The sequence below is a fragment of the Jaculus jaculus genome, chromosome 5 (assembly GCF_020740685.1).
Source record: "Jaculus jaculus isolate mJacJac1 chromosome 5, mJacJac1.mat.Y.cur, whole genome shotgun sequence".
Taxonomy (NCBI): domain Eukaryota; kingdom Metazoa; phylum Chordata; class Mammalia; order Rodentia; family Dipodidae; genus Jaculus; species Jaculus jaculus.
In genome coordinates, this window is record NC_059106.1 from 30,791,253 (window position 1) to 30,814,268 (window position 23,016).

At 46.3% G+C, this 23,016-nt stretch overlaps 1 protein-coding gene across 10 annotated transcripts in view; it reads left to right on the forward strand.

Moving 5' to 3' along the window:
* The window catches only part of Kiaa1217 (KIAA1217 ortholog), an 815,686-nt gene that overhangs the window by 642,353 nt on the left and 150,317 nt on the right, over positions 1-23,016 (forward strand). For all 10 annotated transcript variants that reach the window (XM_045151349.1, XM_004659754.2, XM_045151347.1 and 7 more), the window contains one exon: positions 19,914-20,112. In XM_045151349.1, the coding sequence (XP_045007284.1) occupies positions 19,914-20,112 (199 nt within the window). The remainder of the gene's footprint in view (positions 1-19,913; positions 20,113-23,016) is intronic.

Sequence of the window (23,016 nt, forward strand, 5' to 3'; positions counted from 1 at the left end):
ATTCAATACTAATTTTTTAGGATCATTCTTTTCTAACATGATTTTATCCACTTAATTATATGTGCAAACTTCTTGTTTTGTTTGGAGACAGGGACTTGCTACAGATAGCCTGTTGCCTCAAACTTGAGATCCTCCTATCTCAGTTTCCCCAGTGTGGAGACCATAGACACATGCCCCGCTTGTGTGAGTTTGGTATAGAACCAGCTTCTCCTTCATTATTAGTGGTAGCTTTTGTTGGGTCCAGCTTGTCATACAACAAGAGTATGCAGACTCCATCTGGTGGATCATTTCCATCTGCTACAAATGGAGTGGCTGAATCATAAACACTTGCAGGGCTAGAGAGATGGCTCAGCAGTTAAGACAAGACATTTTGCCTACACAGCCCAATGACTGGAGTTCAATTCCTCAGTTCCCACATAAAGCCAGATACACAAAGTGGTGCATGCATCAGGAGTTCACTTGCAGCAGCCAGAGGCCCTGGCATGCCCATTCTCTCTGTTTGTCTCTCTTCTCTCTCTACTTGCAAATAAATAAATAAAAATATTAACAACATCAACAAAAAAAACCATGCAACATTTTAAGGTGTTTGAAATTTATTATCTGTCATTTGTTAAATTAAACCATGTTTTGATAATATAATTGTTTGTTTGTTTGGTTGGTTTGGTTTGGCTTTTGAGGTAGGGTCTCACTCTAGCCCAGGCTGACCTGCAATTCACTATATAGTCTCAGGGTGGCCTCAAACTCAGGCGATACACCTACCTCTGCCTCCCGAGTGCTGGGATTAAAGGCATGTGCCCCCACACCTGCCTTGATAATACAATGTTTTTAAATGTATTTTTATTTATTTATTAGAGAAAGAGAGGCAGATAGAAAGAGAGAATGGGCATGCCAGGGTCCCTAGCCACTGAAAATGAACTCCAGACACACCCATTCTTTGAAAGAGATCTCAGGTATCCTTCAGAACAGTGGGAGTGTCTGTAGTTGCTCTTTGCCAGTTTCCTTTCTGATAGCCACTGAATTTCTACCCATGTTTGAAAGAACTAGCAACTTTCTGCTTAGTTTTTATAGAATTGTTATTTTTGCCACCCAACAATTTCCTTGAGGTGGTGGGTTAACATCTGCTTAAGCTTGATATAACTTGTTTATATTCAATAATCTGCATTGATGGTCACTGTCATTGATGGAGAGCCCCTTCCCACCGCTCCCAGGGTTAGGAGAACAATTTATTTTCTAGTCAAAGCTGTCTGTGAGCTAAGTAGTGCCCACCTGACTTAGGTGGTCTGTGGGGGAAGCCTGACAGAATGCAGCTTTTGTTCTGTGCTTTCGTATTGTCGGGCTCAAAACCTTTACCCACGCAGATGGAGCCTGCTGAGAAATGAGGAGTTCTCTGCAAGTTCCCTTTTATGATCTTGAGAAACTGCTCAGTGACTATAAAGACTAAAAGTCTATTTTGTGTTTCTATTTATTTATTTATTTATTTATTTGCAAGCAGAGACAGAGATAGAAGACAGACAGAGAATGGGTGCACCACAGCCTCCAGCCACTGCAAATGAACTCCAGATGTATGCACCACTTTGTGCATCTGGCTTCACATGGGTACTGAGAGATCAAAGCCGTCTTGTTAGGCGAGCGCCTCAACCGCAGATGCATCTCTCCAGCCCTTGTGTTTGTTTATTTTAAAGGTCACATTATATAGCTCATAGGAGCCTCCAACTCCAGATCCCTCGTCTCTGCCTCCTGCGTCCTTGCCTGGCTGCTGGTCCCATGCTCTTCAGCTTCCCCCTCCTGGAAGCCTCCATCTTCCAGGATGAGCTCCTCACCCCTCCAGCACCCCGGCTCCTTCTTTGCTTCTGTTGGTGGGAGACTGCCACCTTCCGGTGGGTTTCCGTGGCCACACGCACTCAGTGGAGGCAGGCAGAGAAAGAGCAGGAGGGAAGCCTTCGCTTTCTCTCACCGTCACCTTCTCCGCAAGTGCTTTAGCTCCAAATACCGCATCCCATTGCTGTAGAGTCTATATTCCTGTGATGAGTTCCCTTATGATGTCAGGTCAGGAACTCCTTGTCCCCCACCCCCCGCCCACTCCCCAGAGAAACTCTTGTTTCTCGTTGGCTATGAGGTGGTGGGTCTCCAGGCCCTCGGCCCCCCAGCCATCACTCCCTATCTATGGAAACTGTGATTTTTTTTTAAATCAGTTAATTTAATTTCACTTAGTCATTTATTTGCAAGCAGAGAGGAACAGAGAGAAGAGAGACAGACAGAATGGGTGCCCCAGGGACTCTAAGCCCCTGTAAGTGAACACCAGATGCATATGACACCCTGTGCACCTGGCTTTACTTGGGCACTGGGGAATTGAACTCAGGTCATATAGGCTTTGCAGACAAGTGCCTTAAGTGTTAAAACCATCTCTCCAACCCCAGAAACTGTGATTTTTTTTATAGCTTTTTCCCTTTTGCCAACACTCAGCAGCATCTCAAATTTATCATCTTATTTCCATTGTGCGATTTTATTTACCACGCACCTCTAGGGCTTTCTTATTTGTGGTCCGCTTCAAGATATTTCTTCAGTTAAGTCCAGTAGAGAATCAGAAAGCCCTACAGCAACGCTCTTCTTCCGAGAGAGAATCTATTCACCCAGAAAAGGGCTTTTATGAGTCACTCTAGCTGATAGTTTTTAGAATGGTGTCACTGTTCTTTTCACTTAAAGGTCTCATCAAGTTATCTTACTGCTTTTAAACTCTTAGTGCATTTTTGGGTAGAATATTTTAGTACAGTTCTTGTCTTCAAACCCATATTTTGCCTTTTGTACTTAGATTTTTTTTTTCAAAGGTTCTTTTTCTTTTTAAATATATTTTGTTTATTTGAGAGAGAGAAAGAGAATGGGCATGCCAGGGCCTACAGCCACTAAACAAACTCTAGACACATGTGTCCCCTTATGCATCTGGCTTATGTGGGTCCTGGGGAATTTAACTGGGGTCCTTTGGTCTTGCAGGCAAGCGCGCCTTAACTACTAAGCCGTCTTCTCCAGCCCCAAAGGCTCTTTCTCTTCTTGTAGTTTGCATCAGATATATGTGGGACTATATTCTGAACAATGTAAAGATACTCCAATGCACATATTACAACGTACGTGTGTATGCATGTATGTGTGTATAAAATGCTTACTTGGACAGTGGATATTGTGTAATTCAACTACGTTTGCATTTATATATTATACTTGATCTTAGACAAAAAGCTGAGAAGGCATTTATTTATTTGTTTGTTTATTTAGACAGGGTCTTTCCGATGCAGTCCAGACTGGCGTTGAACTCATGATCCTTCTGCCTCAGCTTCCCCAATGCTGGGATTATAAGCGAGCACTACCATACCCAGCCACAGGGGAATTTAGAGCTGTAGGTTGGCAGTTTGCATGGCTGTGTGGCTGTGTCTGGATGCATACACTGTAGTGGCTGATTGTCAGGTACAAGAAATGATCGTCCTTGCATGAAGATGATACACATTACCCTTTTCTTTTTCTTTTTTTTGAGGGGGGGTGGTTTCGAGGTAGGGTCTCACTCTGGTTCAGGCTGACCTGGAATTAACTACGTAGTCTCAGGGTGGCCTTGAACTCATGGCAGTCCTCCTACCTCTGCCTCCTGAGTGCTGGGATTAAAGGCGTGCGCCAACACGCCCAGCTCACATTACCCTTTTCTTAAATATTTTCTACCACGATTTTTTTAAAAAAATTAATGTCCAACAATGTATCAGTTAACATCAAAGGAAATTGAAATACTTACACACTGTCAAAGTAATCACCCCAAACCGACAGCAGACTCCAGTGCCCACCGAGTTCAGATCTTTACATTTCTGCTCTGTGTTACAGTGTTGCTCTACAGCTTTTCACGAAGGGTGTGGCATCCTGTGTGACATTGTGCCAGCCAAGGACACTGTGCTCAGGACAACATTTGTAGAACAACTCAGGGGGTCACTGACTCCGTGACCAGTGTCAAGCACAATGGTAGCATTGCTTCTCTCCAGCCCAGGGCTTTCTCCCTAAGGAAGATAATCCGTTTGGGATGGGCAGCTCTAACAAGTCCTCCGTGGCTCCCAAGACAACATCAGGGGCAATAAGTCAGTTTGACATATTCTCAAATGACACAGGCTGAATTCAGACACCTGTGATAGGATATTTGGGGCAAACACACTGGTAGTGCAAATATAAAGACAGGAAGCTGAGGATGGCTCGCGGTCCGATGCAAGCAGGATTTCCTGTGAGTTCAAGCACCCACAGAGACAGCCGGAGATGGCCATGCACATCTATAACTCTAGTCATGTGTGGAGCAGAGGCCAGAGAATTACTAGGACTCCCTGGTCAGCTAGCCAGAAAAATGGCACTTGTGGCATCAGTGAGAGGCTCCCATCTCAAGAAAACACATGGATGAGCACAATGTAGAGAACTACATGTTCTCCTCTGGCCTCCACACACACGCATACAAGGTGTACATATTTGCACACACACAAGTTAAAAAACACACATGCACACACACAGTGGGGAGATGGCTCAGCAGTTAAAGGTGCCAGCCCAGATTCAGGTTCCCCAATACCCATGTAAAGCCAGATGCACAAAGGGGCACATACATCTGGAGTACATGGGCAGTGGCAGGAGGCCCTGGCATGCCCATACTCCCCCTCTCCCATAAATAAATAAATATGTCTTTAAAACTAAGCAAATAAATATATGGATAGAACTATCTCCATTCTTTCTTCCTTTTTTTTTTTTGTTAAAAAGAAAATTTTATTTGTTTGTTAGAGAAAGAGGCAAAAGGAGAGAGAGAATGGGTGCACCAGGGCCTCCAGCCACTGCAAACAAACTCCTGATGCATGTGTCAACATGTGCATCTGGCTTTATGTGGATACTGGGGATTGAGCCCAGGTCCTTAGGCTTTGCAGGCAAGCACCATATCCACTGAGCAATCTCTCCAACTTTCCACTTTTCTTTATTTTGGTGGGGAGGGGCAACTGCAATTAATTGTTATCATGAGTGACTAGATAATTCATTTGGTCATCCTACTCTTCTTTTCATTTCCTGTTTTCACTCTTGTTCTTTTCTATTTTTCTCTCTCTCCTGGTCACAGGCTTTGCAGTGCATGCTGATCTCTCTCCAGGCAGAACTTGACATTCAAAGGTACTTGATGAAAATTGAATCATCTCAGCGAGTTAGTACTCTCCCTTTCTTTTTCTGCACCAGGCTGCGCCTAATCTTGTGCCTTTTTACTCAGCTCTGTGTGGCATTCTAATCAGTGTCATGGACTAAACCACGCGGTCTGTATGTTCCCACTAACCCCAGGCCAAGATGCACAACCCTCAAAGTCAAGTGCTTACAGCTTTTGGAACCGCGTGCTTTACTTACGGCGCTCAGGATGGACATTAAGATGAGTGCTAACTGCATGCTTGCTTGGAAAGGGTTCACAGGCTTTTCTCAGCTGTGTTTGTGGAATCTCTATTAACACAAGAGCAAATTGGGGAATCTTTGCACAATCCTTTGAAAAGCAGTCTTCTGTAACCAAAGACCCAAATTCCTGCTGGCTTACAAGGCAGGATTTTTATGGAAGTTAAACCATTGTATCTTCTAATAACCCCAGATTCACATGCCCGACTTCACTCAGTTCCAGCAAATCCATAGTGGGTTCAGATCATCTTAGGGACACATTCTTCAGTGGCAATGATGGGAACAAACATCGCTCTGGGGACGCATGGCTGTCTCATATGCTTTACCTGTAGCGAGTGGGTATACTGTGCCCCTTGTCTTGCTCAAGGAGACGTAGGCACAGGCAAGCTACGTGACTTGCCCAAGGCCACAGTGGCAGAGGTAGGATGAGTCTACAGGCAATCTGCTGCAGTAATCACTTGTCACCTCAGTACTTATTTGCTCAAAATTCTCAGTGCCCTTGGTTTTATACTCCCTTACTTTAGAATGTTTAAGTTGGAAGAAGTCATTTGGCTCACTATGGCATACCAGTGCCAACTGACATAGTGGCACATAGCCACCCATATCCTTTCCTGCCCTCCAAGCCACAGGGGTGGTTTCTCCGTTGCCTCCTGATCTTGCACACACCGGAGCCACCAGCTTTTTCTGGGATGTGCACCGGAAGCGCTGGCTGCCTGCCTTTGTGCAGAGTGGCCTGCCTCCCCCTTGGTCAGTCTCCAGTGACCACGCTGCCCTTTCTACCTTCCCTTATAAGGTAACCAGTCCCTTTGATTGTTTTTCTTTTCTTTCTTTTTTTTTTTTTTTTTGCTGTCTTTCATCTTTTTCTTTTCTTTGTTCTTATTAGAAACTCAAATTAGAAAGTCCCAGCTCAAATAAATAGACTTAAATGTTAAATTTGGGCTGCGTGTGCTGAAGAGAACCATTGTCATATCCTACAGCAGCCTAATTCTGACAGGTCTTTGACTTTTTATTCTCATGAGTTCTTAACTTCTTTCACATTTCTATAATTCATGCACAATAGAGGCATCTTTACCACGTCCTTGTACATGTATTGTGCATTAAATAGAAGGTGGACAAAGGAACGCCATTGGGAGCCCTTCCCTACTGCTTCACACGCTCTCCTTGACTGTTTGGCCTTTTTTTTTAAACTGTGGTTTGAGACTTTTCCATTATAAACAGCACACAGTCTGGAATCCCTTCCCATACATTTTTTGGTACTGGGGATTGAACCCAGGGCCTAGCTCATGCTGAACCAGTTCCTTCTTGCTTTTTCTTCTTGAAAGAAAGAAACCCTTCATATATTTCCTTCCTTCCACAAATCAGCAGATACTTGGATATCTGAGAACAAGAACTCCTTCAAGCCTTTTGGGGGGGGGGGCATTAATATAGTCACAATGGCAATGGTGTGTTTTGGAACTCCCACTAAAGTAGGATAAAGGTTTAGATTGGAAACTGAGAAGTCTTATTCTCCCCTTGATGAATGAGCAGTTCTCGGGTGATCTGTGATGTAAAGTTCTCTATTTTGAAGTTAAAAGTAACCATTCTCCAGTCTCACCTAACCAATGCAGAAGCTGCCTGTGTCCTAACCTCACTAGCCCTGGGCCACCCCACACCAAGCAAGGACAGCTGGATTCTTTTTGTCATGCATGATTCCCTGTGTTCTTAAAAAAAAAAAAAAATTACCTTACTACAATCATATCAGGAAGGTAATCTGATTTATTGTTGATTGGTTTTTGTGGTACTGGGGATAGAACCCAGGGTCATATATGTGCCAGACACATGCTTTACCCCTGAGGTGCACACATATCCAGCTCTTCTGATTCTTTTGTTTATTTTTATTTATTTGAGAGAGAGAGAGGGAGAATGGGCATGCCAGGGCCTCCAGCCACTGAAAACAAACTCCAGATGCCTGTGTCACCTTGTGCATCTGGCTTATGTGGGTCCTGGGGAATGGTGCCTCGAACCAGGGTCCTTAGGCTTCACAGGCAAGCGCTTAACCGCTTAGCCATCTCTCCAGCCCCTTTTCTGATTCTTTTACTTAAGTAAGAATCGAGATTCAGAAGGACTTCATGCAGTTTTCTCAATACATAGCAGTGTTAGAGTTAGTCTTTATTCCACAAAATAGCATAAGATCAATAAGGTTTTACATTCTTTATCTTGTCTTCAGTATGGTTCTCTGACCTCATAGTCAGTAACAAAGAAAGAAAAGGATTTGGTGCCCAGAGTTGGAATTTTCCTAAGTTTCTCCCTCCCGTGGGGATGGTGGTGGTAGTGGTGTGTGTGTGTGTGTGTGTGTGTGTCTGTGTGTCTGTGTGCCTGTGTGTCTGTGTGTGCACGCGCACGTGCAGTGTGAGTTTGAAATGAACAATCAACTCCATTCTGAGGATGCACGAGAGGCTGGCCAAGCGCTGAAGACTTGGTCCGTCGCTCCTCTGGCCGGGCTTTCCGAAGCTGTCTCCGGTGTGGATTGGTGAGGACAGAGTTCTCAGGACACTGCCCACACCCTCACTGCAGTGGGAACTTTGTTCCTGGGGAAAGCCTGCTGATCCCACAACAATGCACTTAGCTTTAGGGCTCCACCCCTGACCTAAGGCCTCACATCCTCCCAGAAAGTTGGAAGTCCAGGCTGCTGCGACAGGTTTGGTAATGGCTTTTGTCAGCAGACTTTCTGAGGTGAGTCTTTAGCACTGTGTGCTGTCCTGGCCACAGTGTACTTGGAATTTCAAAGCCTGCAAGCACGTTTCTTCCCTTTCCTTTCATCACCGTTACAACACCATCCTCACACAGACACCTTTTATCCTGAAGCCTTTTAAACTCACTCCTGACTCTGAATTCCCAAGGCATCTGCTGCTGGCTCCAAGGGAAGCCAGTGAGGACCATGGAGCCAAAGCCTATTCAGCCTTTCACCCGTTTGTAATGGATCCTTTGCTTGTTTCAGGAAGAAAGGAAGGGATAAATTAATTGATTGCAAGGCAGCATGCAATAAAGAGACATCAACCCTAAGGTGGTACTGTAATGATCAAAGGCACAACCTCATAAGAGGAGGAAGCACATTTACAAATGCAGGTTTTGTGATTGATTCAAAAATTAGCTTTAGCTCCAAGCTTGCTGACATCTGCTGTATTGTACAAAATTTTCCTTCTGTGACAAGGCAATACTACTGCTAACCTCTCAGGAGGTAAACTAGTTTGCGTTGTTTTAAATTCTCACAGAAATACTGGCATCACAGGCAGGGCCAACAGATGATCAGCAAAGTTCATCTTGCTCTTTATTTTGTGTCTGTGAAATTCACTGTAGAAAGGAATGTCTGAGAAGGTGAGATCTGAACTGGAGAAATCCAGATGTGGAACTTTCAATGACCACGCTTCCTAACTTGGTGGGAGGGTTCTTAATGGAGATGTGGTCTTTAAATAGCCTGTGTCTGAGGCTGGCTTTGGGGAGGAGGCAGAGAGAAGCCCTTTCCTGTGAGGAGCGAGTCAGGAAGAGTCTAGGTCTTGTTACAGGTAGGCCATCAGGAGGGCAGGCTGGCCTACCTGTAACAGTTTGCATTCTAACCTGGTGAACAGCACAGGCCATCTGCTGAGCAGCAAACTTGAGCAGCGACGCCAGGCAGACCCAACCCAGCAAAGGGGAAAGAGGAGAGTCAAGGCAGCTGCAGCTGAGGAGTTGGGGAAGGAGATGATATTTCATGTCGTAAAACATCACTGAACTTTTAAAAGCTTTAAACTTAGCTAGTGTGTTGATAATCAGAACTGCTTCTGGAAGTCTGGGTATTTGTTTATTTGAGAGAAAGAGTATACATGGGTGCATCAGGGCCTCTTGCTGCTGCAGGCGAACTCAAAACACAAGCGCCTCTTTGAATATCTTGCTTTTTGGGAGCACTTTTACCTAAGGACTCCAGCCCCGGCCAGAAAGCTTTGTGAGCAAGCACCTTCAGCCACTGAGCCACCTTGCTAGCCTGAAGTCTGTCTCTTTAAAAGTTGAAACACAGTGAGCATTCCCGACCCGTACTTCACTGCTTCACGGTTCTGATTCTCTTCTAACTCTATCTGGTGTGGAACTGAGAGTTACTGCAAACCTGGTTTCCTGCCAAATTATCCATAGCATGACAACTGAGAATGTAGTTTTCATCCTGTGTTATCCCCATGAAGTTTGTCATTATTCCAGGGGCCACTTCTGTGAGAAGCCTTTGAGCCTGAAATCCAGCTGCATAAAAACATACAGAGAAGGTGGCAGTGGGCATGAGCCAATCGCCGTAAATATGAATCCACTGGATCCTAAGTGATCCCAAAGGTGAAAGTCTTCCCTTCCCTTGGGCTGTTCATTAATGTTCTTAAGAATACCTGTGTGTGTGTGTGTGTGCGCGTGCTTGTTGTGTAGGCGTGGTATGAGCACATGCATGTGCTCGTGGGGAGCTCGTGTGCTTGCTTGTGGTAGCTGGAGTGGAATGGAGGGCACCCAGCTCCGTCACTCTTCCTCCCGTTCTTATTTGAGCCAGTGTCTCTTATTTATCCCGGAGCTTGCCATGGTTTCAGGAACTCTGGCCCGTCTCAGGTCTCTGCCCCCCTTTATGGCCCTGGGGTAACTGTTGTGTGTGGCCACACCCAACAGGTCATGTCGGTCTTAGAGATTGACCTCCAGTAGTCCCGTAGACCTCCTCGGGCCTCTTGCTTGTACAGGAAGTGCTCCTAACTGCTGAGCTGCCTCTCCCGCCCAGAACATCTTGTTTATTCAGTGCTCCTCTACCGTATGGAAGTGATGCATTCTGCCTTGGGAAACGAAAGTATCTTATCCGTAATATTGTCATCAAAAGAAAGCCAAAGAGAAGATTTCAGTGTGTTGTTTCCATTTTCTAAATTGCACAAGGCATTCTTTAAAAGCATCTTTGTTATTACGGCATAGTATTCCAGAGAAGGAGCACATTGTCATTTGATAGCCAGCCTTGCAAGCTGTTTCTAGGTTCTTTGATTCTGTTACAGGCGTCATGTGCACACATTTGCTCTCAGATTCTCCGGAACAGGAACTGTCCTTTTTCTTAATTTTCCTAAATTAAATTCACCTTGACTTGGCTTCAGCAACTGTCAAGAGATTTATTGTCGTGGTGTTCAGGAAAAATATTGTCCCCTTGCTTGGTGTCATAAAGAAATCCTGGGGATCTTGGCTGGTCCATTGAAGCTGAGTGAGGGACACTCGGCATGCACGCAGGTGCACAGGGGGCCGCGCCAAGCCTCCAGGATTGAGCGCCTGAGCCCCCTGCACACAGGCTCCCAGTCAGGCATACTCCTGGAATCCATGTGTCCCCATGGCCACCACCAGACTGCCATCCTCTTCCTGACCCTGGAAAGTACTGCAGTCTGCTCTCAGTGCTACTTTGTCACCTCCATGTGCTCTAGATTCATCTTACCTTTTTTTGCCCAAACTTGGAAGAGAATTTCCAGGGGAGCACGCAGTATGGAAACACTGCCAACAACCTGACACCCTTGCAGAGCCCTGGGATCAAAGTCTTGCCGGTTTCCCAGGAGGTTGGGAGTCCGCACAGAAATTCCATAATTTTCATGGCTTTTCCTTGCAGTCACAAGAGTAAGATAAATACATGAATCATATCAAAAGATGACGTTAAGATACAAAGAATGCCCTGCGGAGTGTGGCCCTTCCCTTAGAAATGGGGACACATCCATGTGCATCTCGAGATGTCCTTGTTATTTCCTGTTGGCATCTCAGGGGAGGACTTGTGTGGTAAGAATTCACGGGCAGAGGATGCTTGGGGGTATCAGGGAACGATTGCCAGCTTTGTGGGTGTCACCTGCGGATGGCCATTCACGGGCAGGGGACAGTTGGCTGCGGATGTGATAAGCAGCGCTCACAGGGAGGAGCAGCTGGGTTTTGCTCCACTGCTGACTCATCGGGTTTTACTCCAGACCAAACATCGCTGTTTTCACAGGTGAAAGTCATAAATAATGTCTGGGTACTCATGGTGAAGAGGGAGGAATGTGATGAAATATTAGCCTTGAAGAAACATGGTATAGGCAAGTTTAGTAAAGAAAAATTCATCGAAGTAAATCCTATAGAAAATGGTTCCCCTTTGTCCACATTGGGAAAGGGACACGCTAGTTCTCCCCACGTGGCGTTGTGGTCCAGCAATTCCTGGTAGCTGGTAAGCCAGGCATAAGTTAGGACCCCCCAATATGAGGTGGCAGAAAGACACTATACACACACACACACACACACACACACACACACACACACACACACACACCTGGCCGTGAGTCCCAGAACTCACCTGAAAAAGACAGGTGCACCGCCTGGGGGACCTCAGTACATGTTGCCACCTGGCATGGGTGGACGTCAGGAGAGGCCATGTAGGAGTCAGGTGTGCTTTACAGAGCTCTCCATCTTTCTTCCCATCTCTTATCCCACACTCGGGCTTCAAATAACAGCAAGAAATGGTGCAGAAGCCGGGTGTGGTGGCGCATGCCTTTAATCCCAGCACTCGGGAGGCAGAGGTAGGAGGATCGCCATGAGTTCAAGGCCACCCTGAGATGACATAGTGAATTCCAGGTCAGCCTGAACCAGAGTGAGACCCTACCTCGAAAAACAAACAAACAAACAAACAAACAAAAAAAAACGAAAAAAGAAACGGTGCAGAGGCAGGTGATGGCCCTGAGGGCTGTCGAGAAGGTTCTGTAAGTTAACCAGGAGCTTTGACCTTCCACCGTGATGGGATCTTCTTCAAGGCAAGAGCATGGCTGCAGCTCCTAAAGCTAGAAAGTCCATTCCATTTGAAGTTAGACTTTTGCCTAGGTTGAGTTGAAAGTGTCCCAAGTGCAAGAAATGGGGTTCTGTAGTGTCAAGTGCTGTGATGTTAGCTGTGCTGACTAAGGAGGCTGAGGGATGAGTCACTAAACGCATGAGGGAAGCCGCGTTGCAGTTCTGTGTTCTCTATGGCAAATCCGGTGAAGGAAAACTTCATTAAAGCAATGTTGATTTTTCTTTTCAAAATAGTCTGCAATCTGCAGCAAAATGAACCCTTTGACTAATGAGACATGTTACCGCTCTCGACAGTTAGCATCTTACAGAAAGCTCCATTTCAAGACCTCAGCATTGCACTTTAGAGTTTAAAGGTTGGAAAATATGAATGAAAAAGAAAATCACCTGTGATTTTTAGCTTCAATATACTCTCTTTGGCTATAGTCCTCATATCCAACAACATTGCAAAAAAAAAAAAATACAAATAAGTGTGAGCTCCTGATAAAGGAGTGTTTGTTCATGACGGTAAAATGCAAGCCTAGCAGCCTTTTCAAAGTGAGCGCTGCCTCAGACCCGGGTCTTCTCACGACCCAGCTACACGGCGTCGTAGATATGAGGACTGCATGGGAAATGGGAAATCCACGTTAACTAATTTCATGATCCTTTCTTCTTTATGTCATGGACATCTTAGAGTTTTGAAATTTATATCCTGAAACAATGTGAACTCTCAAGTAGTTCAACCTCTGGCCTTTCACACAGGATGACTGTGACCCAGTGAGAGCTGTGTGTTGATCCCTTTTGGGTAGGACCTGACCCAGAGCCAGCATCTCTCCACTCCTCGTGTACTAACTTGTGCAGGAAGCTGGCACCCTGGACCTCAGTTCCTTTTGTTTGGTTGATGCTCAGTGCCCATGGCTCAGCCTCAGTTTCCTCAATGGCAGCCACTATTTAGGAAGTTACAGTGATGGTTAAATGAGGTAATGTTATGGAACTGCTCCCCAAACAAAGCATCCTGGTGATAACTCACATTTGAATCCACGAGGCCCGAGGCAGCCTGGGCTGAAAGGACTTCTAGGATTGGTGATTGTCAGTGGTCACTTGCTCACAAGGCATAGTGGCACCTGATATGATTATTAGCACAAAAATGGAAGGTCCCAGCCGGGTGTGGTGATGCATGCCTTTAATCCCAGCACTTGGGAGGCAGAAGTAGAAAGATCACCTTGAGTTCTAGGTCACCCTGAGTCTACATAGTGAATTCCAGGTCAGCCTGAGCTATAGTGAGACCCTATCTCGAAAAACAACAACAACAAAAAACCCAACCAACCAAACAAACAAACAAAAGGAAGGTCCTGGCAGAGCTGGTTGTAAGGAGCCCAAGGTGGACCCTGTCAGGAAAGCAGGGAGCCCCAGGGCTACTTTCTTTAGCCTGAGGCTCCCCCACCTCCCCCGGGGTCCCACGGCTCTCTCCTCTCCCACACTGGTCTGCTTTCTACCTTCTCTTGTATTCTTTCCGCTGCGCCTTCCTCGTTTCAGACACAGTGTCCGCTGACCTCACTCAGGGTCTGTGTCCCAGGCTGTTTCTAAGGGAGAACATTTGGTTGAACTAGCCAAGCCTGGGCGCTGACTGGCCCAATCAGGGAACACGGAGCTGAAAGTGGGCAACCGCACAGTACACTTCATTGCTTAGCTTATAGCAGCTTTCAGCATCTTCCACACCCAAGCTTTTGCTTTCCTCCCCACCCATCCCTGATTTCTATTTTATTTATTTTTTCTTTTTTTTAAGTTTTTTTTAATATATATTTTTTTATTTTATTTATTTATTTGAGAGCGACAGACACAGAGAGAAAGACAGGTAGAGGGAGAGAGAGAGAATGGGCACGCCAGGGCTTCCAGCCTCTGCAAACGAACTCCAGACGCGTGCACCCCCTTGTGCATCTGGCTAACGTGGGACCTGGGGAACCGAGCCTCGAACCGGGGTCCTTAGGCTTCACAGGCAAGCGCTTAACCGCTAAGCCATCTCTCCAGCCTTTTTTTTTTTTTTTTTTTTTCTTGATAGGGGATTTCTATAGCCCAGGCTTGCTTCAAACTCATGGTTATCCTCCTACCTCTGCCTCCTGATTGCTGGGATTAGAAGCATGCACCACCACACCTGGCTTAATTTACTTTTTATTGTGGTGGCCCTGAGGATCAAACCAAGGGCCGTGAGCATGTTGGACAAGCACTCTGGCTCTGCCACTGACCTGCCAGCTCCCCCCGCTTCTTAGTCCCACAGCTGCCCCTCCTGCAGCTCTTCATGGGGACGTACCTCCTGGCCCTTCTTGTCCAGTTATTTTCGCCACGTACTTCTTGACCCCAACATACACCTTAAGAGCTTTATGACCTCATGAGCCTTATGCAGTACTTGCCCCATTCTTCTCTCCATGCCCAACACTGTGCTGAGTAAAGACTATTCCAAATGCATTTTTTCCCAATATATCAAATTGTGGAGTATTTGACACTCCTGTCAGCAATTTCCATTGTATTGAATGGTGTCTTGGCAGCAAGCTGGCATCCAAGGGGAGGGTACAGTGTGTGAGGGGAATGCTAATAGGTGGGGATAGCTTCTAATGAGAAACTGACTTAAAAGGAGAAGTGTACATTGGGATCTCAGTAGTTATGAAGTTTTAAAAAATAGCCTTTACATCTTTAATTACTCACCGCTATAGCCCTGAACAAGAAACGGAGAGTTGATGTTTTATTAACTTCTGGGCTTGTGTCTTTTTGCAATGGAAATAACAGGTTGTCACATGTGTGCCACAGGCTGGAAAGATGACCAAGTGAGCCAGGTGTGGTGGCGCGTGCCTTTAATCCTAGCACTCGGGAGGCAGAGTTCAAGGCCACCCGGAGAGTACATAGTGAATTCCAGGTCATCCTGGGCTAGAGTGAAACCCTACCTTGGGGCGAAAAACTAGATGACCAGTGGCAAAGGTTGCAAATGTAGTTATATTACTTAAAGGAATATTATTTCTTGCTATTTTCTCAGGCTAAATATGTCTCTCTCACTATATTTTTAATTTAGAAATGAGAACATCTTGTTTTTTTTTTTTTTTAAATTTTTTTTGGTACTTTTATTTATTTGAGAGCGACAGAGCGAGAAAGAGGCAGATAGAAAGAGAGAATGGGCACGCCAGGGCCTCCAGCCACTGCAAACGAACTCCAGACGCGTGCGCCCCCTTGTGCGTCTGGTTAACGTGGGTCCTGGGGAATTGAGCCTTGAACCGGGGTCCTTAGGCTTCACAGGCAAGCAATTAACTGCTAAGCCATCTCTCCAGCCCATCTTGTTGTTTTTTAATATATGCTTTTATTTTGTTGTCTTCAAGAAGAGAGAGAGAGTGAATGAATATGGGCATACTAAGGTCTCTTGCCACTGCCAATGAACTCCAGACACATGCACTGCTTTGTGCCTCTGGCTTTACGTGGGTACTGAGGAATCAAACCGAAGCTGGTGGGCTTTGCAGTCCAAGCACCTTTAACCACTGAGCCATTTCCCCAGTCCAGGAATGAGGACATCTTAGCTTGGAAGTCTGTGAGTGTGGCAACCAGGAAACTCCTTTGCTGTGACCACAGTCTTTCCATCTTGGTAAAGTAGGCAGTTGTTTGGGATAAATTTCTCTAGTCAAGTGTAGTCATGGATTAATCCACGGAACTGAAAAAAAAAAAAAGAAAGAAAGAAAGAAAAAGGAAAAAGAAAAACAAAAACACTGTCCAAACAGTGGCAGCTCTCCATCATAGAATCTGGCCCCATGACAAACAAATTGGGAAAGTAACCACTTTAGAAACCTGCACAGATCAGTTTACCAAAGGGTACAATTTTCCTGCTCATGGGGGTCGTTTCTGGCTAGAATCTTGGTTTATTGTCTCATTGGCTTGTAGTTGGCTTTGTTCCCTGTGAACAAGCTGGCCTCCCTTAAGGGTCACAGAAGGGGAAGGAGTGACCTTGTTCCCCTTTTCCTGTCTGGAAAGGTCCTGAGACGTACAGCGACATGTGTGCAAACAGGTAATGCAGTGGCAGAAGAAACTGATTGTCCCATCCTCACAGGGGTTCCCCAGCACGTCACACACAGGCTCGTGTTGTCATTCTGAGATCTGTAGCCAAATCATTAATGCACGACATGCTACATAATTTTCAGGGTCCCTTGATCAAAAATCATAGGGAATTTCAAGACAGCCACAGCAGAGCATGAAACCAAATGCAAACCCAGTGGAAAACGGGGTCCTGCATGACTGCACAGATTGTGTCCCTAGGAAGCTGACTGAGCCTTGGGAGTTAGATGTCGTGGTGATTAACTCCCAAATGCACAGGCAGTCTTAGGAAGTGTGAAGGAAATGAAGGGGCCAGCTCCCGGCTCTTGCCCACAGCGCCCACCAGCCCACCAGCACTTCTGGCATCTTACTAAGAGAAAATTCATCTGCCTGACCAATTTGGTTCAGTTTGCCTTCCAGGTCAGCAGCGGCCCGGGGAGGAGAGAAAGTTGAGATAATGTCCTCATTTCTCACAGCCCCCAGGTTTTCTGGCCCCCTTCCTTTGCCCTCTGCACATAACCCAACCTCCCATCTCCACATGATAACCCGAGCAATCTAGAAAATGCATCCAACCCATTTCCCTCTCTGAATGCCTCAATGCCATTCTACTACCTTCATGTTATATTGCGAATTCTCACCTTGATTTTAAGGCTTTGTGGAGTCTGCCGTCCCTTCACTAAGTCTCCAGTGTCCACAACTTCTCTATGCCCTGGGGACTGGGCACATCCTGTTCCCCACAAACGGGATGCCTTTTTCTCTCTTCATCCTTATGCTCTGAGTTGATTGCATCCTCCAACTACCTTTCTTCCTGGAGACCAAAATTCATGTGTTTCTAACTCTGCACCCAAGTACATCTCCTGCAACTGCTAATTCAATCGCACCTTTAATTTCTCTTCAATGTCTGCCTCCGTTCTGAATTATAAACACCGTGTGTGCAGAAGTCAGTTTTGTTTTGAGCATCATTTCTGTCTCCAGTACTGAGTGCAGTGCCTGGAACAGAGTGGGTATTTAGTAGGTGTTTGTTGACATGGGAATAGGCATACAGCACAATGCATATTTTAAAAATATTTTTTGTTCATTTTTTATTTATTTATTTGAGAGCGACAGACACAGAGAGAAAGACAGATAGAGGGAGAGGGAGAGAATGGGCGCGCCAGGGCTTCCAGCCTCTGCAAACGAACTCCAGACACATGCGCCCCTTGTGCATCTGGCTAACGTGGGACCTGGGGAACCGAGCCTCAAACCGGGGTCCTTAGGCTTCACAGGCAAGCGCTTAACCGCTAAGCCATCTCTCCAGCCCACAATGCATATTTTAATGACAATGTTTTTTTGTTTATTTTTATTTGAGAGAGAGAGAGAGAAAGAGAGGATAGGCACGCCAGGGCCCCCAGCCACTGCAAACGGAACTCCAGACAAGTGTGTCCCCTTGTGCATCTGGCTAATGTGGTTCCTAGGGAAGAGAGCCTTGAACCCGAGTCCTTAGGCTTCACAGGCAAGCGCTTAACCGCTAAGCCATCTCTCCAGACCCACAATGCACATTTTAAAACATTTATTTATTAGAGACAGAGAGAGAAGAAGCCAGATAGAGAGAGGTGGGGACGAGAGAATCAGTGTGCCATAGCCTCCATCCACTAACTCCAGATGCATGCACCACCGTGTGCATCTGGCTTAGGTGAGCACTAGGGAGCTTTGCAGGCAGCACCTTAATGGCTAAGCCATCTCTCTACCCCCCACAATGCATACCTGATACTAAATTGCAATTATGTTATCTGCTGGTCTTCACAAATTTCACCAGTTAGTTTAGGAGCTGTCTGACATCAGTCAACATGCTGTCTGTCTTTCTGAATCTCCCACAATGCTCACCTGTTGTCTGTGCTCAGTGATTCCTGTGCTGGTGGATCGTGAGCATTCTCTGTTACTCCTTGAAACAGGGCTATAGACAACTCAAGAGAATCAGGGTGTGGGCGGGTTTAGCCATCTCCAGCCCTTGAAAAGTCCCTTTGAATTTTTCTTCCTCCCTCTTTCCTTCCTTCCTTCCTTCCTTCCTTCCTTCCTTCCTTCCTTCCTTCCTTCCTTCCTTCTTTCCTTCCTTCCTTCCTTCCTTCCCTCCTCCCTCCCTCCCTCCCTCCCGCCCTCCCTCCTTTCATCCCTTCTTCCCCTTCTCTCTTTCATTCTTTCTTGGTTTTTGGTTTTTCGAGGTAGGGTCTCACTCTAGCTCAGGCTGACCTGGAATTCAATCAGTACTCTCAGGGTGGCCTCCTACCTTTACCTCTTGAGTGCTGGAATTAAAGACGAGCGCCACCATGCCTCGCTTTTCTTTCTTTTCTTTTCTTTTCTTTTCTTTTCTTTTTTCTTTTCTTTTCTTTTCTTTTCTTTTCTTTTCTTTTCTTTTCTTTTCTTTTCTTTCTTTTCTTTTCTCTTCTCTTCTCTTCTCCTTTCTCTCTCTCTCTCTCTCTCTCTCTCTCTCTCTCTCTCTCTTTCTTTCTTTCTTTCTTTTTGAGGTAGGGTCTTTCTGTAGCCCAGGCTGACTTGGAATTCACTATGTACTCCCAGAGTGGTCTTGAACCCATGGCGTTCCTTCTACCTCTGCCTCCCAAGTGGAGTGCTGGGATTAAAGGCATGTGCTACCATGCCTAGCTGTTTTTATTTTGAAGAGGCAGGCATCCATGTTTATTTTACGTTAGGGAAAAATACTATATAATTTGCTCTTCTGGGGTATTAAAATTTCCCCTAAGATGAATTTGCCTTTAAAAAACATTTTCTTTGCTTGTTTATTTGGAAGGAGAGAGAGAATGGACCACTGCAAATGAACTTGAGATGCATGCTCCCCTTTCGTGCATCTGGTTTGATGTACTGGGTAACAGAACTCTCGATTATTAGGTTTTGCAGGCAAACACTGTAACCACCAAGCCATCCTTCCAGCCTGCTTTGTTTTTTGTTTTTCAGGGAATGAGCACTTTCACTGGTTTGTGTATGGCAGGCAAGTGTTCTCCCCTGAACTGTGTCTTCAGCTGATGGTTTTGCAATGTGGTCTCGCTGTGTAATCCAGGCTTAGAACCCACGATCCTCTGCCCTCCAAATGCTTGGATTACAAGTGTGAAGTGCCTCTCAGCAGGGCTGGCGGCGTTTGCCTGTCTTCAGCTACCTGCTGAATAGTAGACACATCCAGCAATGAACGTTCTTTTTTCAAAATATTTTAATTTTATTTATTTATTACAGTGAGAGAGAGAGAGAGAATGGGTGCCCCAGGGCTTTCAGCCACTGCAAACAAACTCCAGATGCATGTGCCACTATGAGCATCTGGCTTATGTGGGACCTGGAGAATCAAACATGGGTCCTTAGGCTTTGTAGGCATGTGCCTTAACCACTAAGCCATCTCTCCAGCCCAGAACTGGCTATATTTAATAGCAATATTTGGCTATATTTAACAGCAGCATCTTTTGTTGTTGAGGCCGATGTTCTTTCTCTAACGTGTATGATCTGTATCTACCAAGATTTTGTTCCCCTGTGCAGTCCTTCTGATGGGCTTTTCCTCTGGCCACACTCTTTTTACAAACGGGCACAGATGACACTGACAATATGTTAAGCATAGTTAATAATAATAAGTAGTAATTAATTACTTTCGTTGGAATATTTTTCTGCAGACAAGAAGCCCTAAGCTGTCTCACAGTCCTCAGCCTCCGAGTGTGGGGGACCCCGGGGAGCATTTATCTGAGACGTCTGGTGATTCTCTGGAAGCCATGTCTGAGGGGGAAGCACCAAGCCCTTTTGCCAGAGGCAGTCGAACCCGAGCAAGCCTTCCTGTGGTGAGGTCAACCAACCAGACGAAAGAAAGATCTCTGGGTAAGCTTCAGGATCTGGTGCCTCTTTCCTACTGCATGCATGCTTCTTTGTATTTCCAAACATATTCCTTTGTATTTCAATGTTAATTTCATCTTGATTTATAAAGTTGCTAATCCAGGGGAACTTCACCAGTTTGATATTGCATCGGTCAGCTTTGTGTTACTGCCCTGACATGCCAGAGAGAAACAATGTTATTAGGAGGAAAGGTTTATTTTGACTCTTTATGTTAGAGGTTCCAGTTCCCTGGCTGGCTCTCTTGATTGTAGGCATGTGGAAGAGGGGATCATGGTGGGGTGAACTGCCAGAAAGAAGAAAGAGGTGTGCCTACACTCACGTGACCTTGTTGCTATATTCCAAAGAGACCAAATACCATGATGGGGGCACACAGCAGGGAGTGAGGTCTCTCTCAGCCCAGGAGCAGAGAGGAGAGAACACGCCCCCGTGAGCTGGCCCCCTCCCCCGCACGGTGATGAACGCTTCTACACATGCCAGGATGTAAGAGGGTCGAGCATCTGCTGAGGCCCAGGCTGCCCCCGGGGTCAGCACTGGCAGGGATTATTAGCAGCCTCAGCTGCCAGCCTGGTTGCCATTGCTTGCGTTGCCGGACTAGCTAAGAAATCCAAAGGGACGGGGCACAGAGTGACCCTTGCCTTTGCCGCCCCAACCTCCTCCTCCACCCGGAAGCCGGGATGGCTGGGGCAGACGCTCTGAGACGGGCTTTTCCACAGCCTCGTTGCGCTCGTCCGGCAGGCTGATGGAAAACTTGCAATGCTGGACGAATAAGGAGAAGAAAGATGTGCGCCTGTACTTGACGTTGCTTCCTTATCACAGAGAACAACCAGAGCAGAATGGGCTCAGACCCCATTCTCGCTGCATTAAAAAAAAAAAATCCTTATTATCTTTAAAAATGCACTATTATTTGGGCTGTCATTATTACTGTTGTTCTTTTACTTTGCCCCAGTCATTTTCATGTCACATTCGGAGTACGGTGTGCAAGCACAGCCATCACTTCAGCTTTGTAAACTTTTCTTGGTTAGCACCTAATAACTATACATATTTTGGGGATACAGCATGATGCCTCATCACATGTGTACAATGGGTACTGATCAAATTAGGGAAATTGATGTTTCTGTCTCCTTATCATACCCTGAGTTTGTTTCTTTGTTTGTTTGTTTACAATGAGTTGTTGGGGGGCGAATGGACATGCCACTACCTCTTGCCACTGCAACTGAACTCCAGATGCATGTGCCATTTGTACATCTGGGCACTGGAGTATGAAACCCAGGCTGGTAGGCTTTACAAGCAGGTGGCTTTAACCACTGAGCAATCAATCTCTCCAGCCCCCTGTCTTGAGTTTACAATGCATCTGTGCATTCCTTTCTTCCTGTTATTCATGAAGTATATGATGGGCTATGGTGGAAACATGACTGCATGTCTTCCTGGTGCAGAGGCCATCCTATTCTCTGTTATTCTAATTTTGGAGCACACCTAGAACTTTGGAATCAAAGTCAAGAGGATTTTGAATTTGAGGACAGTTTGGGATACATAGTGAACTTGAGGCCCGCTTGGGCAAGGCCCTGTCTCAAAAAAAGAGGGGTGTTTTTATTTTAATAGTGTCTACATGTCCTTGGGTAATAATCCAGTGCTTTGACAAATGAGGGAAAGCTCAGGAATGGCTCTTGCGTGCATGTCTGGTTCGTTGAGCTCCCTGATCATCGTCAGGAGCTGGAAGTTCAGTCTTCTACATCCCATCAGTTCCCTTTGGCATATCCAGCCCGCACCGTGGCCGGCATGGAGGTGACTGCCACCAGGCCCCAGCTTCCACCTTGACTGAAAAGCCTTGTGCTCCTTTGTCTTGTTGTTGCTGGTGTTTTTTCCTCTTGCCTTCTTTTCTTTCGGGTGCATGCATGTGCAGCGTGTGTGCTGTGGTGTGGTGGGCGCACTGTGCGCGTGCCCTACGGAAACCAGAGGAGGCCGTCGGGTGTCTGCAGCACTCACTCACTCACTTCCACCTCTGAACACTGAGCTGCCATTTTCAGTGGTTCTGTGGTCTCGGCTCCTCCCAGGAGGGGGGCTGTGGGCATGCATAACTCTGCCCATCTGTTTCCATAGGAGGGTGCTGGTGAACCGAATTCAGTGTAAATCAGATCATCTCAGGTTCTCATGCTTGCAGACTCTTCCCTGCTGAGCAATCACCACCTCCCCTGCCCCTTACCCCTGCCCGGCTCTTGAGCCAGGAACTGGACAAGTAGTGGAATTTCTTCTTTGTCTTTGCAAGAATTGAGTGGAGGTCTGCTCTCTGTACACATAGTCCCTGTTTTCCCAAACAAGGTGAAGATAAGAAGTACCTGTGTGCCTTCCCCCACACCTGGAGCCTGACCCTGCTAGATAATGGACGCTTTGTCTTGAAGGCAGGAATTTCCCCTGGCAGCCAGAGTGGTTGTCTGAGCAGGTGGATACCTGCCCAGCTCAGGACCTGGCCTCCGGCGGAGAGGCTGCTGGGACAGCGACAGCCTTGCCCGGGAACTGCTGAGTGAACCTGTGTCTTCCAGGCCCACTCTGCTTCTGCAAGGGGTCACCCGGCCTCCAAGCCCACCTTTCTGTAAACTGAGGGTGCAGTCACAGCAGGTTAAACGTATCCCAAGGGGTTGACTGGGTCCATGAAGGGTTTCTTGGCTTGTGATTTTCCTAATAGATGGAAGCATAGGTATATGGGGAGAGAAGATCAGAGGCCAGGAGAAAAGAAGTGAGAGGTTTGCCAAAGCCAAGGAAGAGGAAAATGAGGACAACACTGGGCCAGCAGAGTTAGAACGCCCTCAATCGCCTCCTTGTGGCCAGTTTGGGAATTTTCTCCTGGATGCACCTTGCCCTCCAAGTGCAATTGGCTGGAGTTGAAGGAGATGG